This window comes from Aedes albopictus, chromosome 2, assembly GCF_035046485.1.
Source record: "Aedes albopictus strain Foshan chromosome 2, AalbF5, whole genome shotgun sequence".
NCBI lineage: Eukaryota > Metazoa > Arthropoda > Insecta > Diptera > Culicidae > Aedes > Aedes albopictus.
Window position 1 is genome coordinate 197,023,797 of NC_085137.1, and position 20,874 is coordinate 197,044,670.

The following is a 20,874-nucleotide window of genomic DNA, read 5'->3' on the forward strand; positions in this document are numbered from 1 at the left end:
TTGTATGCAACTCGTTTTTTTTAACTCATTCAATTTATAAATGGAAGAAATTTGAGAACTTTCTTGTAATGAGAGTTGTTTATCTCTCTTTTTTTGCGTTACGTTCCCACTGGGGCAAAACCTGCTCCTCAGGTAAGTGTTGTATGAACACTTTGACAGGTAATAATTTAGAGCATCCTCGATTAATGTCCATTTTGCAATTGAACCTGCCACCCTCAACAAAGTCTTGCTGAATGCCCACGCGTTTACTTCTTCAGGAATATGGGTCTTTTCAAAGCACTCCTTATCTAAAAGAGGCGCTTGAACGTGTCAGACATGTGCCAAAAGAATTATTTCCTTCATAAAAGATTATCGTATGCAGTATCGAACGTGCCACCCATTAAGTATCTGTGATTTATGAATTTAACCCATTCATAACGATTCTACGACATACACCTCAAATGTAGGCAATGGGTGTGCACAAATTCACTATCTTCATCGAAAACTGTACACACTGAGACATGAACCTCAAAGGCATCAACGAAAAAAGATTGTCACAATGAGTGATTTCTGAAACAATCATAATAATCATCGCATGTACCTACAGCAAGCCGTCTGGGAACGCGTTGAAAGATGTATAGGAAATGATTCCTAAACGTAAGTAGGTACATACGCGTTGGTGCGCTTCTAGGGTAACACCGGAGGGATAGCATCTGTTGAGCAACTTTGACTGGAGTTAGTTTCGGTTAGCAGTTCATCGGTGTCGTATGGGAAAAGTTTTGTGGGAAATCTGTTCGTGTTGATCAACTGGCAGTTTCTTAGGCACATTCTAGTGGATGTTCGACATTAGTTCGTGGGAGATATGTGATTTGAAAACGAAGATGGATTCCAGAACTGTTTTGGCGTTCTGCATAATACACGTGATAACGGTCGGAGTCATTTCACAAATAAGTGACCTCAGATATACCGAGGTAAATCCCATCGGAAGAAGAAAAATTGGTTAACTGTGATGCTCGAGAGCTTACCAGAAACGAGTAAAGTGTGGCAGTAACTAGAGTATGATGCAAATTTCTCCCATGCTCACAACCGGCATTGGTCTCGATCGACAAACTTTGTAGGAGAAGACGGTACAAGTTGTTAGGGCGTGTATTACACTTCTGGCATGCGTCGCGTCGTTTAAATTGTGTACAGACTACGACCTCGATGTGCACTCGGGTGTAACCAACTTCTTTCCCCCAAATGGATGGGTGTTCTAGGTTTTCGTCTGAAGACTACTGGCAGCACCAGTATGGAGAGGGCCTAGCATGATGATTTTTCTGATTTGCTACGGTTGATGATATTTTTAACAAACCTCGAATAGAACACCGGTGAACAGCAAGCATTATTGTATAATTTAAAAAGTATTTGTAAGCGTTATAATGCCTGTGATGTCTGAAATGTCGTATGTGCCAGCAAAGTATTGCCATTGTCAAATCTTTGAGTAATTTGGGTTCTAGTTCGTTAAAAGGTTTCATTGCAATTATCAATTTAAGAACAAAAGTGCACGCGCGGCTATTCAGCGAGATTATTCCAGCTGAGGATGACAAGTTCCCTGCGTTCCAGGAATTTTTTTGAAATGGATGTATTCTTGTCTTTCTTTGGGCATAGAGTATATTCGTGCCTGCCACAATATACAAATATAAAATAATCATGAGGGCCCATATAGCCGAGGCGGTAAACGCACGGGTATACAGCATGACCATGCTGAGGGTGACGGGTTCGATTCCCGGTCGGTCCAGGATCTTTTCGTAAAGGAAATTTCTTTGACTTCCTTGGGCATAGAGTATCTTCGTGCCTGCCACACGATATACGCATGCAAAATGGTCATTGGCAGAGGAAGCTCTTAGTTAATAACTGTGGAAGTGCTCATAGAGCACTCAGCCAAGCTGAGAAGCAGGCTTTGTCCCAATTAGGACGTTACGCAAAGAAGATAGAAGAGAGAGACAGAGAGAAAATAATCACTGTCGAAGGAACCTCTCAGTTAATAACTGTGGAAATGCATATTGAATAACTGCGTGCTCAAACAAGTCAAGAAAATATCTATCGCTGTATGTTCCTGGACCGTCCGGAAACAGAAACCGTCGATGCAGGGTTATTAGGCCGAATGGTCATTAGGCCGAATTGTCATCAGGATTTATCGCAATTGAGCAGGAAACTGGAAGCGGATCTGTTACTTTTATCTTTTCAACAATTATTGCCAAAAACTATTTTTACAATGAAACTAGAAAGAATAGCCTATGTTTAAAAGAAGGATAAATTTGTGATTTAAATATCAACACTTTCAGCGCCGTAAACTATTTTGGCAATTATATTAGAAAGAACGAACTATGTTCAAAAGAAGGAAAAAACCATGCTGAGGATGGGAATTGGGTTCAATCTTTGGTCGATCCAGGAGCTTTTTGAAAAGGAAATTTCCTTGACTTCCTTGGTTATAGTTTATCTTCGTGCCTGTCATACGATATATTCATACAACATGGTCATTAGCAGCGGAAGCTCTCAGTTAATAACTGTGGAAGTGCTCATAGAACACTAAGCTTCTTCTTCTTCTTCTTTATGACTCTACTGGGACTTAGCCTGCCTCGCTTCAACTTAGTGTTCTTTTGATCACTTCCACAGTTATTGAAGGGCTTTCTTTGCCTGCCATTGCATGAATTTGTATATTGTGAGGAAAGTACAATGATACACTATGCCCAGGGAGTCGTGAAAATTTTCCCGACTGGAACGGGAATCGAACCCGGATTGACGATCCATAGCCTTAACCACTAGACTATCTGGAGACCCCAAGACTAAGATGAGGAGCAGGTTTTATCTCAGTGGGGACGTAACGGCAAAAATAAGACCCAATTGGAATGACAATTCGGCCTAGTGACCATTCGGCCTAATGATCATTCGGCCGAATGGCCTGACCCAAAACCGTCACCCTCAACATGATCCTGCAGAATACCCACACCTTTGCAGCTGTGGCTATATGAGCCCTCAAAAAATCGTACGAAATCTACTTTTATAAGGTACGTGTACCTGTTCTGGCCAGTCTTAGGGAATTTATTTTTCAAAACATAAACAGCAATTCTATGGAAATATGTTTCAATATCCCTTTCGGGCGGCCAAATAAAATCTAATTATCTCAATTTTTTTCTCATAAATTAAACATATTCTAGATTAAAATTTTCATTACTTTTTGGGGTCCGTCCTCAAGGCGGTCGATGTGTCATAGGAAAACGCTGGAAATTGCCTACTTTTAGGCGTTTTATGGTATAAAAGATTGATTGTAATGATTAAATAACGACAAAGTGTTAGTTTATAAAAAATAAGACGTATATTTTCAACTCAAGGAACACTAGATCAGCTTGTACGAGTATTTCAAATCATAGAAGTGAATAAGGAGAAGTGAATGAATTCAGCTAAATCTGATGCGTCCCTGCTCCAATCTAATTGTTGATTTCGATAATATGGAGTAATATTAATCACCCAATCACCCAAGCCCGAGTCCCCGTCCAAATGTATAGAAAAACGATTTTCAAAAACTCTCAGCTTCTCCATGTTTTTTGACCCATAAACCTTCCTTTAGTGATAAATAACAGAACAAAACAAAAACGACTTAAATCGGACGTTCCGTTTGCAAGCTATGCGCGGTTCCACATATGCCACTGCATTTCTATATATACAGGGTGTTAGGTTCCTGAGTGCAAACTTTTTAAAGGGTGATAGAGGACCATAAATGGAGAAAAAAATTGTTCTACGCATCAAAAGTTAGGGGTCACCCCCTCAAAAACATGTCAATTTTTTAAGCCCATTAGAATTAAAACTAAATGAAAGATGACAAAGATATCAACAAATCACTTTTCCATGTTTTACGATAGTGACCCCAAACTTTTGGCCGATGACATGAAGAGTTAATTTACGTGATTTATTTATTTGTTCAACATCACACTTAAGACAAGGCATAATCAACAATAGTACGCCCAATACTCGGTTTGTGGCTGCCGCTCTCCATCCTCGGTCGCGCCCAATGCTCGCCAGGTCACCCTCCACCTGGTCCGCCCATTGTGCTCTCTGCGCTCCACGCCTTCTCGTGCCAACCGGATCAGTAGCAAACACCAGCTTTGCAGGGTTGTTGTCCGGCATTCTTGCAACATGGCCTGCCCACCGTATCCTTCCGGCTTTGGCCACTTTCTGGATGCTTGGTTCGCCGTAAAGTGCATCAGCAAGCTCGTGGATCAGCCTCCTCCGCCACACACCGTTCTCCGGCACACAGCCGAAGATCGTCCTTAGCAAGCGTCGCTCGAAAACTCCGAGCATGGTCCATGTCTCGTGTTCGTAGAGGACCACCGGTCTTAGCGTTTTGTACAAGGTGCATTTGGTGCGTGGTTGAATCTTTTTCGTCCGCAGTTTCTTCTGGAGCCCGTAGTAGGCCCGACTTCCGCTGATGATGCGCCTCCGGATTTCACGGCTCACGTTGTTGTCAGCCGTCAGTAAGGATCCGAAGTAGACGAATTCCTCCACCACCTCGAAAGTATCCCCGTTTATCGTTACATTACTACTTAGACAGATCCGATCGTTTTCTTGATCAATTGCTGTGGGAGTAAACTTAGATTTTTTTAGCAGTTGTTGTTTGTCAATCATTTTTGAAATATCTCAAACATTCTTTCTAAGCAATTAATTCGGCAATTCTTCTTGTAATTTTTCATTGCTATTGTTTTAGTCATTTTATTTAAGCAATGCCATTTAATCCTTTGGTAATGCCTTCAGTATTTCATTTGGCAATGTTTTTGGGAATTTCTTCGCAATTTTATTGAGAGATATGTTTTGGCAATTCCTTGTGAATTATCTCAGCAATTCTTTTGGAACTTGTTTTGAAACTTTCTTCAAAAATTTCTTCGACAATTTTTCTGTAATATTTTTCAGGCAAATACCTTTAAGGCTTTTATTTTTTTTTCGGTGATTTGTTTAGGATTGTTTTTTGCAATTCCTTCGCAAATAGGTCTGAAAACTTATTCACCAATTCTTTTGAAAATTCATTTGGAAATGCCTTCAATTTTTGAGGAGTCCTTTAGCCATTCTATTAGAAATTTCTCTGGCATTGCCTTTAAAAAGTCTTTGGAAAATTACTTTTTAATTCATCTAACAATTCCTTTGGGAATCCTTTTTTCGAAATTCCTTTAGCATATACTTTGAGATGTCCTTCAGAAATTTCTTTGTGATTGCTTTTGGAAATTTGTATTGTTTTTTTTTTCGACAAATCCATTGGAATCTTTTTTTCTTTTAGGAATTCCTTCTGCTACTATCATAGGTATTTCTTTAACAATATCTTTTCAAATATCTTCTACAACTTCTATGGATATTTCCATTCCTTTTCATTGGGAATTTCTCAGGGAGTTTTTCGGAAATTCCATCTGGTTTTTTCTGTGACAGTTTTTATCAGAATTCATTTGAAAATTTATATGGCAATTTAATTTTTAGATTCCTTCGGCAAGTCTTTGGTTTTTTGCAATTACTATGAAAACTCATGAAATAAGTTTGTTAATAATTCAGCTATTTTATTTGGACGTTTTTTGATTTTCCAAAGCAATGGTATGAGAAATATCCAAAGGAATTCACATAGACACTGTCGAAGGAACTGCGAAAGAATTGTGGATAAAATTCTAACAAATATATGTCGAAAAGAGTTTCTAGTTAAATCTCTGTGGAAGCTGCCTGTTAAATTTGCAGAAAAAAACTTAAACTAAAAAGAGTTACCAAAAGGTTTTTCAAAAAAAAAAGAGATAAAATGTTATAAGGAATGCCGAAGGAATTCCCGGATGACGTTGGAATAGAAATTCCGCATGATTTTACAGTGGAATAACTGAAAATATTTTCGAAAAAAATGCCGTTGAAAATTCCATGTTTTTGTGAATTTTAATTTTACTTACTAGTTCTTCACGCAGAATTTCCAAAGAAATGAACTACCGATAAAATTCCCGTTTCTTTGCCAAAGGAATTTTCAACGGAATTGACTTTGAAATTCCCTAAGAATTTGACGAAGTAGTTCCGAAATATTTTATGAATATTTTTTCGAAACATTTTCAAAGAAATTGATGATCAAAATTTAAATGTACTGGTGTAGAAATCCACGTAAAAAATTAAAACAAAAATTTAAAAAATTAAACATTACATAATTTAGTTAACATTTTGTAATTTTAGATTCATTTGATTCATTCTTCTTCCTATCGCTCTGAAAAAGTATTCTTATGTACATGTGAAGTTCAGCTGGTAATACAAATTTCCTGTGTTATACGTAATTTTGTGAAGATTTTTTGATTTTTGGGAATTGAAATTCTGTCAATTGCCCTGAAAAAGTATAGTTGTCCCTTGTTAATAGGGATAAAGATTCTATAGTTCTTAGATTGGGTATGTCCATATATTTCAATGCAATATTTTTGCTTTATCAACAACAAAATATTTGTGGAAACTCTCTTACATTTGGAAAACTTTTCCATTTTTTAAAATACTTGCTTCGAGTTTTTGAGAACTCAAAAATACAGCTTCGGCTAAACGATTTTCCAAACATGTTTATCGGATGAAAAATGGTCCAGCTATAGCAGTGGCGTAGCCAGAAATTGTCTCTGGGAGAGGTTTTCAACGACCAATGATACCTTTTTCGAATTTACATTAACATTTCGTAATCAATAATGAGCAATTGTATTCGTAGTTTGAAAATAGCGGCGCAGCCAAAAAATTTTTGCGTCACAAAGCGCGTTATATAGTGTTGAGAACCACTGGACTGGGTCTCATGCTCTCGTCGTTCTGCGTGCTCGCCGATAGCATTTCGTTATGCCTCGGACGATGCACAATCGCAGAGATTAGAATAGAAGTAATGTAGCCTCCATGTAGTAACGTGTCGTGTTTGTCGTGTAATTTTATTAGTGTAAATAAAGTTATGTTTTAATCTGTTATTTCGCTACGCCTGGGAGTTTGACTAGACTGCTATGTCTCCCGGGTCACCCCGAACTCCAGGACGTAACAGTGGCGACGAGAAATCCGTGCGTGCAGTAGTGAGGAATCGCGACGCGTTAAGTTTTCCGCGGAGGAGAAGATGGGCGACGGCGACACGATGGACATCGGGCGGAGTGATGAAGCACAGCGCCAGCATTCGGCTTCAATGGCTGGACAGGATCTGCACCAGCGTCATGTGGATCAGTGGCTACACTCGCCGGTTCTAGGAGCAGTTTATCGGAACCGAAATGCTCCATTCCCATCAGTGCCCGTGGAAATGCATCCTCAGCAGCACCAGTACAACAATCAACCCTCGCATCAAATCCCAGCTGGAGTCAATGAATGCCCCATTGACTCGCTATCATATGATGGGCAGTCAGCGGTACAAGCACCACCGCCGCCATCATCGTCAGGCCGGTTTCCACTCGATCGAGAAGAATACCTCGATGAGCAGTTTCGGCAGATGCGAGAGGCCAGCGAGAAATACTACAGCAGTATGAATCGGCTGATGGAGCTCCAGTACCAGGCTTTTGCGGAGCGAATTAAAACAGTCAATCAACAAATGCAGTTGATGTTTTCACTATGTTGGGCTACTCGAGTATCACAGCCAACATACGAGTCTTCCCCGATCAGCACACACCAGCTGGAAACACAACACCAAGCACCGTTTCCAAATGATGCCGACTCTACGGCGGCGGTAATAAATGAACAGCAACCGCGGCAGCCACGAGTGGATCAGCTGTTTGTTCCCGTGTCGACGTTTCATCGTGACGAACAACAGCAGCAGAAGCAAGCAATAAAAAACCCTATTGTCGTACCTGCACCACACGACGACAGTAGTGATGAGGTTTTCGAACACGCTCAGCAGAACGAGTGTGCGGCAGAGGTGTTCAAGTCGTCCGTTGTAGGATCACTTCGGGAAGAAATCATTATCACCGATAAGTGCCCACCGATCGGCGCGATCGAGTCGGATCGAAAGTTCGTCCAATACTTTCTGGATCGACATGGGCATAGGATGGATTTGGCACGTGGACGTGCCTCAAAATGCAGCGACGTCTTTGAGTGGATGGTACACAATGGTGGAGTCAGGATCAAGCTCCGGTCTTGCGTACATCAGTTTTCATCAACCCGATCACCGGCAACGCTAACACCAACGTCCACCATCATCGCTCTTCCTGCGCCAGAAGACCGCTGTAATGGTTTACCGTCAACCAATTAGAGGGGGAGATGTTGAGAACCACTGGACTGGGTCTCATGCACTCGTCGTTCTGCGTGCTCGCCGATAGCATTTCGTTATGCCTCGGACGATGCACAATCGCAGAGATTAGAATAGAAGTAATGTAGCCTCCATGTAGTAACGTGTCGTGTTTGTCGTGTAATTTTATTAGTGTAAATAAAGTTATGTTTTAATCTGTTATTTCGCTACGCCTGGGAGTTTAACTAGACTGCTATGTCTCCCGGGTCACCCCGAACTCCAGGACGTAACATATAGAATAACCGTAAAGCCCCCCCCCCCCGTGGCTACGCGAGTGAGTTATAGTAACTTGACATTACCGTTCTCGTTCTCACTGTTGAGGGGGCGGCAGTGGGAGTGTTAAGTGGAAGGCGGTGATCAAAGAAATAAAAATGGAAAAAAATGCTGAAAAACGTAAACAAAAATGATACAGTTTTAGTTTTCTGTCGCAAGGTGGCCCTGAAAGTGCTCAATTATCTCTATTTTGATCCGATGTTTGTGACCAAAAGCATTTGCCTAAGCTTATTTCCTTCTGAAAGGCTCAACTGAATTTCAATCTGAAAACAATGTTCCGCTATGTCATGAATATGATTTTTAGGCATTTATAAATTATTTGTTATTCGTTTCGCCTTTCCACACAACTAATAGTAGATTCTGAAATTTCCCAAAAACACGATCGTCGGCATTGATAAATTTACTAAAAAGTAAGATGACATATTTTAGTTTCTACATAACATGGACAGACATGGAGAGTGGATTGTACAACTTGAGTATAAACAACTACTTAAAACCTTGAAAATCCACTTAATCTTTTATGTCACTCCTGGATGAGGTTTTAATGGTCAGTGTTGTCATATTTTTTCTGCTCTGTGTTTTTTTTCATATTTTGCATACCGATCGTGCCACTGTGTCTCACCACGTTTTTGTTTATTATAGGTTTTATGTTCTTAAAAGTTTACTAGAAATATGATGCAATAGACACATTCTACCGTGACGTTACAACGTTTTGACGCATTCGTAGTCAGATTTTCCACTATAACTCATGAAAACGAGCGTAAACCTCAAAATATTTTTTCATATTCGGATTTCTTGTAAAATTTTTGATATATATATGGCCTATTGAACATTTACTTTTCATTAGAAAAATGTGTTCAAAATGCGTATTTGTAGCGTGACGTTACAACGCGCTAGAATCCGACCCTCTCTACCGCGCTACCAACATCTTAAAATATCTGCTCGTATTTTTATGATAGTCTGAATTATTTTTCCACCATTGAAATTTATTGGTTTGTTCTTCAATTCAATGGAATAAAACATTCAAATTTTGGATTTGTTTTTGGATAATCGACTTTTACATTTCGTGACGTTACAACGCCCGTTCAGTTTCAAACAGGGCTCTGCTCGCGTTGTAACGTCACGAAAATGCACATCATGTTAGAATCAGAATAATCAGCCAAATTTACCCAAATTTGTGAATATATCATTGCATTATCTTCACTGCTTCGAGGGAAACTTTATTCTATTGAAAATCCGTTTTGTGATAAATGGCTCGGGGGCCAAGTTATTTCTATCAATAGTATGAAGACTCCTTCATGAAGGTTAATGACACCGGCACCCATCTTCGGTTTAGTATCACCCATATTCTTCTAGTTTTGTTCCAAAGACTAGCGCGCTGAGATCCATTATGTTGCACCGCCAGATATTTAAATTTTTCAGCATATAACTCATCACGCCGTCGAATTAAACATTTTTTCAATAATTTATGCAATGTCATTTATTCAATAAAAAACGCTTTAAGATGTGCGAGCAGTTATTGAAACAAAGACATACCTGAGGATCTGCATACCACTTAGGGGCATCAATTTCTGTGATTCCAGAGACAAATAGACCTAATTCTGACAAAAAATCCATCCTATATATGTCAGAGTCATAATTACTTAGAGAGTTAGTGTCTTTGGCAAAGTTGTTTGATAAGTCAAAAACTTACAGCTGATTTACTATTGGATGTGAGATTCAGACACACTGGGCGACGCTTATTAAAAGTTTACAATAGTTTAGAATTTCTCAAAAAGTTTTCAACAAATTTTGACTAGTTGAGAATCTTTTTTTTGGGAAAATCTTTGGGTACTTTATAAGAAGTTACAACATATTGAATATTTTTTGAATAAATATAAAGTGCATGATTTTTCAAAATTTCAACTACCACTAGTCAGTTAGAAACTTGAACCAAACGGCTTTTGAACTGAAAATTTTTGACAAGATAAACATCTTTTCCAAAGACATCAACAATCTAAAAGTGTAAAGTCTAAGTAATTAGAGTCCTGAGATATATGAGTTCCAATTTCGTAGGTGTTACGTCTGTTTGTCGGCGATTCTTGTTATATCAAAAATAGATGTAACATTGACGTAATATCCATCCCATATATTTCAAGATCCTAACTATTTAGACAGTTGGTGTCCTTGACAAAATTCTTTGGCTGGTCAAGAACTTTCAATTGATGGGCCGTATGATTTCAAATCGTTCCACTAGGAGGCGCTAGAGGGCATACACATTTTTAGTTTTACTTATCTCAGGATCGTGATTAATTGGATAGATGGTTGCTTCATTAAAGTTGTTTGGTAGATCAAGGACTTTCAGTTTAATTGCCGTATGGTATTAATTTCTGCCACACAGTGGTGGTAGTTGCAAACTTTCAAAAGCGTGCCAATTTTATTAATTTCCCAAAACACATTCAACAAGCCGTAACTTTTTGTAAAATATATCAAAAATTCTAAAATTTTGACTGATAGTTCCTGATCTTGTTATCTGTAATTTTTTGCAATATTGGACTATCAAGTGGTTAGCTCTACACAAAGATGGATTGATTTAAGCAGAATCATATTTTTGACTGTTGTTCTATTAACTCTTATAGCTAAGGAATAAGTGAATCAAATCAAATTAAATTTTGAAAGTTAAGAATTATATATTGATCTTTGATTACAATTTAATTTGAATACAATATGTCCAATGTGAAAAAAAGTTCCAGCTTGTAGAATACTTTTGAAAAAAAAAACTCTTATCGCTTGCCTGCTTTTGCAAAATGGAAACTAACGTCTTCTAGTGGCAAAAACTCGCATCTATTGGTAAATCAACTGCAAGACCTTTACTTATTAAACAACTTTGCCGAAGAAATCGTATTTCTATGTAATAGGGATCCTGAGATGTATGAAATTTAAAATTGGTAAGTTCTTCAGCGCCGCCTGTTGGTGGAACTCAAACTACACAGAAAAAAATCTTAATATTAAGGAGACCGGAATCACAAAAGTCATAGAAAGTTGCATCGCGTAATCAAATAATCGCATAATAACACAGCGTAACAAAAATTAACTTTTTGTCTGTCTCAAGAGCAAACTTATGTGTCTCCGAATCCGGGCTCAGATTTGCTCTAACACGTCACAATTTTGAGCTATACCTCAATTTATAGGGCAAAATAAGCGATTTTGGGCTTTATTGACAGCAAGCCATTATGCATGGAAATATTTTTTTAGGCAATCAAAAGGTTAATTGGTCAAATAACATCTAAATTAACGACTCATGCAAAATATTTCGTTTTACCAAATCGAATTTGATAGTTTTAAGCGATTTATGTTAGGTACGATATTTCCCATACAAGTCACCCTCCAAAAGTTGCATGCAAGTTTTCATGCTAACATAAAATGCTTTAATCTATTAAATTTGATTAGGTAAAACGAAATATTTTGCATGAGTCGTTAATTTAGATGTTAATTGACCAATTAACCTTTTGATTGCTTATAAAAAATATTTCCATGCTTCATGGCTTGCTGTCAAAAAAGCCCAAAATCGCTTATTTTGCCTTATAAATTAAGGTATAGCTCAAAATTGTGACGTGTTAGAGCAAATCTGAGCTCGGATTCGGATTCAGTGGCCCAAAATCCTTCGGAGACACATAAGTTTGCTCTTGAGACAAAAAAATGTTGCGCTGTGTAATCGAACGCAAAAATATGCGAGTTGTCACGCACATGCCTCTCTCCGAAAAAATCAATGAAAATCCCGCAGTTATTTGACTTATGTGCCTCATATCGCTTAAGCTTCATGCAGCGCATTCAAAATTCAGCTAACTCTTTCTGAAATTTACATGAATTGCATGCAATCACTGTTGACTCTGGCGCGAGAGCCGCAGCAGCAGTCAGCCATACTGGCAAGTTTTTTTTTTGTATTCGTGTGGAGTAGAACATGAAAATCTAGATTGTTCATCAAGGTTTACCCAGTATGTTATGCTTCTCTTGGCATTCCCTTTATGTGCATTAGATGTAGCATAAATTTGCACGGATTTTTAATACTGTGTATCCATCAACTGTAAGTCTTTGACCAACTTAATAACTTTGTAATTTCGTCAGTGTTTCGTCTGGCCACTGATATCACAGAAATTTTCGGTTTGAGTGGTATTTGATTACGATTGAAAAATTTTACAATATCGTAGTACAATTACATCGTAGATTTTGGCCAAACACCATCCCCCCGTCCTTCAAAAGTCTACGTAGTTTATAAACGGGCAATGGTACGCAATTTATAAACGATATCTTGAAAAAGAGCTCATATACAACGAGAAAGAAACTGTTTTGAATATAGAACTATGTTTGTCCAATTCAGATGCCGTCCAAGCCAGAAAGATTTGGTCTTTTCCAAAGAACTTTTTTTCGTGACGTTACAACGCAAACTTCAACCATGTGAAACTCAGGCTTCCGTGAACCGATTTTCTTTCTTTTAGTCTCATTTGAAAGATCTTTTCGAGTACAAAGAGCATACAAAATTTCATATTTGTAACGTTTTCGTGTTTGAATAAAATTTGAAAATGTTGATTTTTCGTGACGTTACAACGCAATAAAAACCCATGCTACGATCAGCCATATTTCAGAGTTGTGAAGTCTTCCGATTAAAAATCTTTTTATGCTAAAAAATCTCTATACATTTATCTACAAATGATGGAAGACTTTTGAAAAATCAGTGTATTGGTGTTTAAAATACGACAGTTTGGATGAAAAGTGTGCCTAAAAGACTTAAAATCACGATTTCAATGTTAATCTTAATCGTCGTTCAATTTATATTTGTTGTCACACTAATATCATGTCGAATATATTTTTGGATGACAAAAGTAATGTAGAATGTGATAAAAATGTCAAATATGCTATAACTCAACTTTGAAAAATTGGTATTGATGATACGGGGCCCGTAGAATGTGTCAATAAGTTTTGTTGGAATTATATCAGAAAGTTAGTGCGAAGTAATCGCACGCACTCTGTAATTCCTAAAAATGAAGAACCGTCAGTGGGGGTGTCATTGGGCCAAAATTGCATAGTACATCTCTTTGTAGGTCGTTACAAAAATGTTTAAGCTCTAAATGAATGTTGTATTTGGTAGACACGTTCATTTTTATACTGTTTAGGATTGTTTAAAGTGGAAATGCTTTAACTTTAATTTTGACAATGATATAACTTAAATTAAATTGGCCCAATTCCACCCCTTCTAGGGGGTGACATTGGGCCAAACACTAAAATTCAAACAAAACAGTTCAATGTGAGATAATATCGCTTGAAAATCGAAACTATCAAATATATAGATACTTGCCCACAACTTATCAGTGTCTAGTCACTTCAAAATAACATCACAGACAAACAAACGTGACAATTTTACCACATTCATTGTAAACGATCAACGTTCCTACACAATATATCCGCTATCCCATAAATATAACTCCAACTAACATTCTCAAAAGACGAAAGTAATATTTCTTTATCATCTGCCTATTAACTGATATGCGTGAATTTTAATTTTGCATGAATCGAGCTGATTGCATTGCTTTTATATGGCCCAAAGTCACCCCCAAAACGAAGTATTTGTACTACAGCTTGAGTAAATAAGTTTTTCATGCAAAATAGCATACTAAACCAAGAAAATTTGTTATACTTTTTAAAACAACTATCCAACACACCGAGAAAACAGTAATTCATTACATGTTCGGTTTTTAGCTGTTTTCTGCTGGGCATTTTACAACAACGATATTGTACAGTATGCCTAACCATAAATTTCAGATCAAGTTTTCTTAATAGAAAATTTACTAAATGTGACTTTTTTCTACATCGGATGGTCAACGCAAGTTATATTTACCGTTTACCATCCACTTTTTGATAATTACTTTGATAAATTTTAGTATTTTGAGCGAAACATCTTTCTTGATTTTTGGCCCAAAGTTACCCCCCAGGCCCAATGTCACCCCGACTGGCGGAACTAAGAAATATAGTGCGATCTGAGTTGTCAAAAATTACTGCCAAACTGATTTTTGCGAAAAACTCCTCATTTTCATTTCTTCACATGAAATTCGAACTCTTGCCTCAGCGAGGGAGCAAGACTTTCAATTTGAAACACTCTTACAAAAAACACTATAACTTAAAAGGAAAAGAAAACTTTGTTCTGCCAAATTTTACCTTATAGAGAATCTCTGCACGGTATTCATTTGTTTTCATATATTCCAGTTTTTTTTTAAATTAAAACTTGCCCACATGACTTTATTCAGAGGTACCGTGATCCGGGGTAGCATTGATCAAAATTCTCAATCTAACTTGAACAATCTTCTTGGTCAATCAAACGTTACATGTTTTATATTTTTCAAATAAGTACTGGCCCTCTGAGTATGTGTTCAGCTACTCGAAAAAGTATTGTGAAACTTTAAAACATGTTTAAATAAACTTTCCAATCTTATTTTCGATTTTGTTGATTTCGGGTAGCATTGTGTAGAAGATACCCTTACTTACTAAATTTGGGGTCTCTGATTTCAAATATGTTGTCCAAATTCTTACAAGTAATGCACTTTTTTAGTTATTCTAAGATTAAAATCCCTCAAACCGAGAATAACGCCTAAAGGTAGGCAATGGCTTAAGGAATTCATAGCCTTCTTCAAATAAATCGTATATTTTATTTAAAAAGAGCATTTTCATACAAGTTTCGTTTAGTAAATCCAACTCTAGGATATCATATTGAAGGTATACAGTGATTTCTAACCTCATATCGTATCTAGTACTCATACTTAGCATGAATGTTTATTGTTTAACAATGTATCTCATTGCGTTACGAAACACAGTTAAGGAAAAATCGAGTTATTTCAATGTTTTTGAAATTAAATTTTCATGAACTACATGCCATTAAATAGCTGAGTAATAGCAGATTACGAAATACCATTCGAGAGCAGAAACTGATTGAATGACAAATGCTTGTTTGAACATTTCATGAGGTCGGTAAAGTCGATCAATGTTATCCCGCTGATCAATGATACCCCTTTTACGGTACTTAGCATGATTTTGCCGACTTATAAATCCTTTTATGAACAATATTTAATTCGTAGATTTTACTTTTTCAACACGTCTAGACAACCAATGATAACTTGGGCGATGCCATTCAGTTCCTGCGTGACTTCGATCGGGAGGCTGCTGAAATGTGCAATCGGTAATATCTATCTAATCAATTCCTGTTCAAGTGTAGTAATTATGATTTTTCGAATGTTCGACAGTGTTGCCAGTAGTGAGTGGAAGTACGCCATCAACTCAACCGAGTTCAACAAGCGTCGTATGCGAGAACAGCAGAGCCTCGCCTCGAAGTTCGAATGCCTTAGCTGGAGACGGGCGGCCACGTTTGATTCATCCACCATTGTGGATTCCGGCATACGGCGCCAGTTGGGCCGTATTGTCCAACCTGGTCGATGTGGTTTGGGCGAGGACAAGTACGCTGAGGTAGGTGTTAGGTATTCTGCGGGATTCTGAGTGTTAAGATTTGTGATGGTTGTCAATTTCAGTTGGTACATGTCATATCGTTGATGAAGGACAACTACAACAATGCGAAGGTGTGTCCATACCATGGGCCTCATGCAACCGCTGTGGGGACCGATAGTTACAAGAGCTCAAACTACGTAACCGGATATACGGCATATTGCGACTTAAAGCTGGAACCTGATGTTGCCCAGATAATGGAATCGAGCCGGGTTGAACCTGAACTGAGATACTACTGGACAGCCTGGCGTGAGAAAACTGGTCCACCGGTGAAGAATACGTTCATGAGATATTTGGATCTGGCGAATCAAGCTGCCGAGCGACATGGATTTAGCGATGCTGGAGAACAGATGCGCTCGGTTTATGACGATAGCGACTTCTTCTTTACCGTTAATGATCTTTGGACCAGAGTTCAACCGCTCTATAAACAGTTGGTAACGTTCGTTAGGAAAGGTCTTGTGCGGCAATATGGTGAACACGTGGTGCGTAGCGACGGACCACTTCCGGCACATTTGTTGGGAAATATGTGGGCTCAAAATTGGCGTAACGTTTTGGATATAGTTAGACCTGGTCCATCCGAGACGCCGGACGTCACGGGAGAACTCGTGCGGCAGGGGTATACGCCCTTGAAGATGTTCCAAACTGCAGAGGAATTCTTCACATCTATTGGACTACCACCCATGGCTCCGGAGTTCTGGCGTAATTCAATGCTGCAAAAGGCGAATGAAATGTTTGGTCATTGTACGGCATCGGCTTGGGACTTCTGCAATAAGGTCGACTTTCGCATTAAACAGTGCACACAGGTTAACCTGGAGGACTTCGTCAACGCTCATCATGAAATGACTCACGTGCAATATTATATGCAATATACCAATCAACCGTTTCTGTATCGCGAGGGACCGAATCCAGCATTCCATGAAGCCCTTGCAAATGCAGTCAGCTTGTCGGTAGGAGGTCCCAATCACCTACAAAAGCTAGGATTACTGAACACACAAGTATCTGTTCTGAATGGTAATACCATGGTCAACATTGAATACCTTTTGAATGTGGCTTTGGATAAGCTACCGTTCATGGCTTTTAGTTTGGCATTAGAGAAGGTAAGTTGAGTGTGGTTTTGGAACAGACGGTCAAATATGTTTCACTGTAATTTTTTTTCTAACTTTTTCTATCTTCGACGTTTTCAGTGGCGTTGGTACGTATTCGAGAAGGGTCCAATGGGTATGAACGCTCGCTGGTGGGAACTTCGTCTAAGGTATCAAGGTATCATTCCTCCCGTGGGCCGTGGTTTCGAACATTTCGACGCTGGAGCAAAGTATCACGTCGTTTCCGATCAGGACTACATCAAGTATTTCGTCGCAACCGTGCTTCAGTTTCAGGTCTTTTCGGAGTTGTGCCAGGCATCGCACCATGTCGGTCCGTTGCACACGTGTGACTTCTACCGGTCGCGGGAAGCCGGCAGAATATTGAGGTTAGTTACTTATTACATCTGAACCAAAATCACATACTATACCTCTTGAATCGCCCTGAGGAGCATTTGAAACTCCCTGAATTCTTCTTAAAGTCTTGAAACTTATTGAAAGCATCTGACACGCCCTCAAAACCTTTCCGAAGCCCACAGAAACCAGTTCCTCTGAAACCACCAGGAAAAAACCCGTGAAACAACAATTTATGATTATCTTAAATTTGTATTAATAATAATTGATCCACTTTTACATTTTCGATTTCAGTGACGTGATGCAGCAAGGGGCTTCTCTCACATCGACACAGTTGATGAAGCTTTTGACAAGGGGTAAAACGTCTCGTCTCTCTGTGGAACCGCTGTTGGACTTTTTCAGACCCCTGGAAGCATGGTTGGAGCTGCAAAATAGAGGCGAACCGGTAGCACATTTGAAATGCATTATCAGAAACGATGTTGATGTGTTTTCTCCCCTATTTTCAGATAATTGGATGGAGTTCCAGAATGGAAGACATTGCCTTGTTCCAGCCGTTGGTGGACCGTAACGGAAGAAGCTCTGCTGGAAGAATTACTACTAATACATACATCAGTATGGCAATTTTATTGTATGTGTATTATACTTTTTAAAGCGTTTGGTGAATGATTTTGTAAATACACAACTTTTTAATGTATTTTAATGTTTTTTTAATGTATTTTAATGTTTTTTTTTTGCAATTTCTCATCGTAATAGGCTGTTTTACCTCCCGCAAATCTGCCAGGAAAAGGCCTACTTTCCCACTCCAAATTAGCAGTGCTGTAATGGTTTATTACAGCACTGATTTGCGTTGCGTAATAAATTATTACAGCACTGTTTTCAGTTTTGATTAATTTCTTGATGTTTCCTGGACGCAGGTTTGAAAAATTGTGAGAACTGCACAGTAAAACCTGCTATGATCAGACTTTCTTAAACAACATTAGTGTGCAGTTTGATGATAAAATTTTGTTAAAAAACTATCCTCAAGTGGTAATTTAAGAAACTGCAAAAAACGTTGTACGGAACTCGTTACAGAACTCGATTTGTACAGCACTCGTACGACTGTACGACTCGTGCTGTAAAAATCTTTATTCTGCACCTTGTTGCGTAAACTACTATTTTTTCTCGAATAAACTCGTTTCATGTAACAACTGTTGATTTCAAATTAGGACTGAAGCCAAGAATGAAAAGGATTGACTGATGCAGCTATATTAGTTTTGCGCCCGGATCTCGTTTTCCCAGCAGTCTTATTGTTTTTAGCTCATTTAAGGCATTTTTGTTCTCATCCAGTGCTAATAGTTCCACGACCTTAATCAACTTTATCAATTTTTAGTTGTTACTATTCAACAAACATTGCTTTATCTGAAGGCAAAGGCGCTGTCCACAAATTACGTAACGCTATATGAGGAGAGGGAGTATGGACGAGCGTTACGGCACATCCCAAGTAACAATTCCATCGCTGATTGGATTTGTTTGATTTTTATTAATGTTTTATTACAGCAATAATTAAAACTCACAGTTTTATTACTGCTTTTATGAAAACCAATCATAAAATGTTTTATAGTATACTTGAAGATATCCATAAATACAGATTTTAAGAGTAAACAAAACTTTCCGATATGTAAACCTTCTGGCAATCATTATTACCGCAATTAGCTTACGTGAATGAAAAATAGTTAATTTTTTTTTTCATGCGAAAAAAAAAAAATTTGCCTCAATTAGCAATGAATTGGTAGTTTGTAACCATTTTCATTCCATGCTCAAATAAATAAACTCTCTCTGCTGAGTTTTCTTGTGATTCGGGATAGTTTTACTAAATTCACAGATTGATTTATTTCACTCCAAGATGATAATATTCACTATTTTCGAAGCGCATCAATTTTATGATTCTGCAACCCCAATATTCACGGTAAATTCGAATGCGCATAAGCCTACCAGCACAACAACTACTAAAATACTACTTTGAAATAATCGCCTCCTACTTACGAATGATGTATTGCTGTGTGCGTTCAAGATGCAAACGGTGCCCAAATGCACTCCAAACGCGGTAACACAGTGTTACCAAAGGCAACTTAGCAACCATAGTCAAAACCACCGCCAACCTAGGATTCAAAAGCTTCCACTGACATCGGGTTACTTGTTAGAAAATCTTACCGCATTTGATGCTCCCGCATTTGATATTTGCATTTCGAATGCACACAGCAATATCCTCCTGAATATTACGTGCCATCGAAGAAGCTTCTCTGCATCTTGAGCTGTCATAGTTTTTGTTGAAAAAAAAAAACAACAACAATCGAGAATGGGAAATATTTCAACTAGGTTTTAAAACGGGTTTATTGCTACTCTTAATGCGGTTTGCAAAACCTCTCCGAGAGTGGTCCACTTAGCCGGAAGAAACTCTTAAAGAGGTTATCAAGAGGTTTTGATGTATGATTCAGTTTTATTGCAAGTTTTATAAAATTGGTCATGAAGATCTCTTGTAGAGCCGAACAAAACTTAAAATGTTACTTGGGATACAACCATTTTAGGATTTTCATTCAAAAATGCGTAACAGAGTGGTTAAAAAATGCAGGTTTTATTGCATCTTGCTTTGCTTTATAGATTACCGTGCAAATGTTCAATCGTCTAAAATATTTATTCACACGTCAAACACCAAGGAAAGTAGCAAGTAAACAAATCGATTATCCCATGCACCACCCAAAAAGTGTAACCGACGCTTAAAATTTCTAGCAGTGAAACGAACCAATGTATGCTGAAACTGGTGGGAACATATTGTGGTGTGACAAAAAATTTCTGCAGGGGGTCGAATACGGTGCAAAAAAAGCAATAGCTCTTATGGATTCTGCCTACCATTGCAGTTGTGATTACTGAATCAGCCTTGTTGCCACGCATCTTTGACAGAGCTATAAAACCTCCGCATAGTGATCCAATCCATACTTTTCTGCGCTTCAGCAATCACACTTCCTTTGTTATGCCTTTGATGCAGCGGTGGACTCGTTTCTTTGTTGCTCTTGCCATGATTATATTATTTACCTTCTGTTCAGCCGGCTACCAGCCACATATAGTTAGTTACTCGTTTACACTCCTCGTCGAACCTGACGATGAGCGGAGTCTGGAGGCCAACGCAGTGGGATACAACGTACACGGAAATTCAAAGATGATAACAGGGTCTTGTAGCATTTGGGCAGGTGCATCTATTTTGGGTACTTGCCGCAATAACTATGACAATGTTATACCCAATTACTTAATTTTCGTCACACGCTTAGATTCATACAGTATCTAACCCAAACCAAACATTCAAATCAATTGGTATGAAATTGACTTGGTTATAGCGACAAGCGCCCAAAATAGATACATTACAAA

General features: G+C 38.3%; 1 protein-coding gene across 1 annotated transcript; it reads left to right on the plus strand.

The window, feature by feature from the left end:
* Window positions 1–698: 698 nt before the first annotated feature.
* On the plus strand, window positions 699–18,169 carry LOC109429410 (angiotensin-converting enzyme). Its single transcript, XM_019705359.3, has 7 exons — window positions 699–950; window positions 15,646–15,722; window positions 15,787–16,006; window positions 16,069–17,139; window positions 17,227–17,510; window positions 17,770–17,920; window positions 17,982–18,169. The coding sequence occupies exons 1-7, from the start codon at window positions 816–818 to the stop codon at window positions 18,123–18,125; spliced, it is 2,082 nt and encodes a 693-aa protein (XP_019560904.2). The 5' UTR covers window positions 699–815; the 3' UTR covers window positions 18,126–18,169.
* Window positions 18,170–20,874: the final 2,705 nt, after the last annotated feature.

Coding starts and splice junctions, on each gene's coding strand:
- LOC109429410 (XM_019705359.3), top strand. CDS start 816: ATGTTCGACATTAGTTCGTGGGAGATATGTGATTTGAAAACGAAGATG. Junction 17,140..17,226: donor TTAGTTTGGCATTAGAGAAG/GTAAGTTGAGTG, acceptor CGACGTTTTCAG/TGGCGTTGGTACGTATTCGA. Junction 17,511..17,769: donor GAAGCCGGCAGAATATTGAG/GTTAGTTACTTA, acceptor TTTCGATTTCAG/TGACGTGATGCAGCAAGGGG.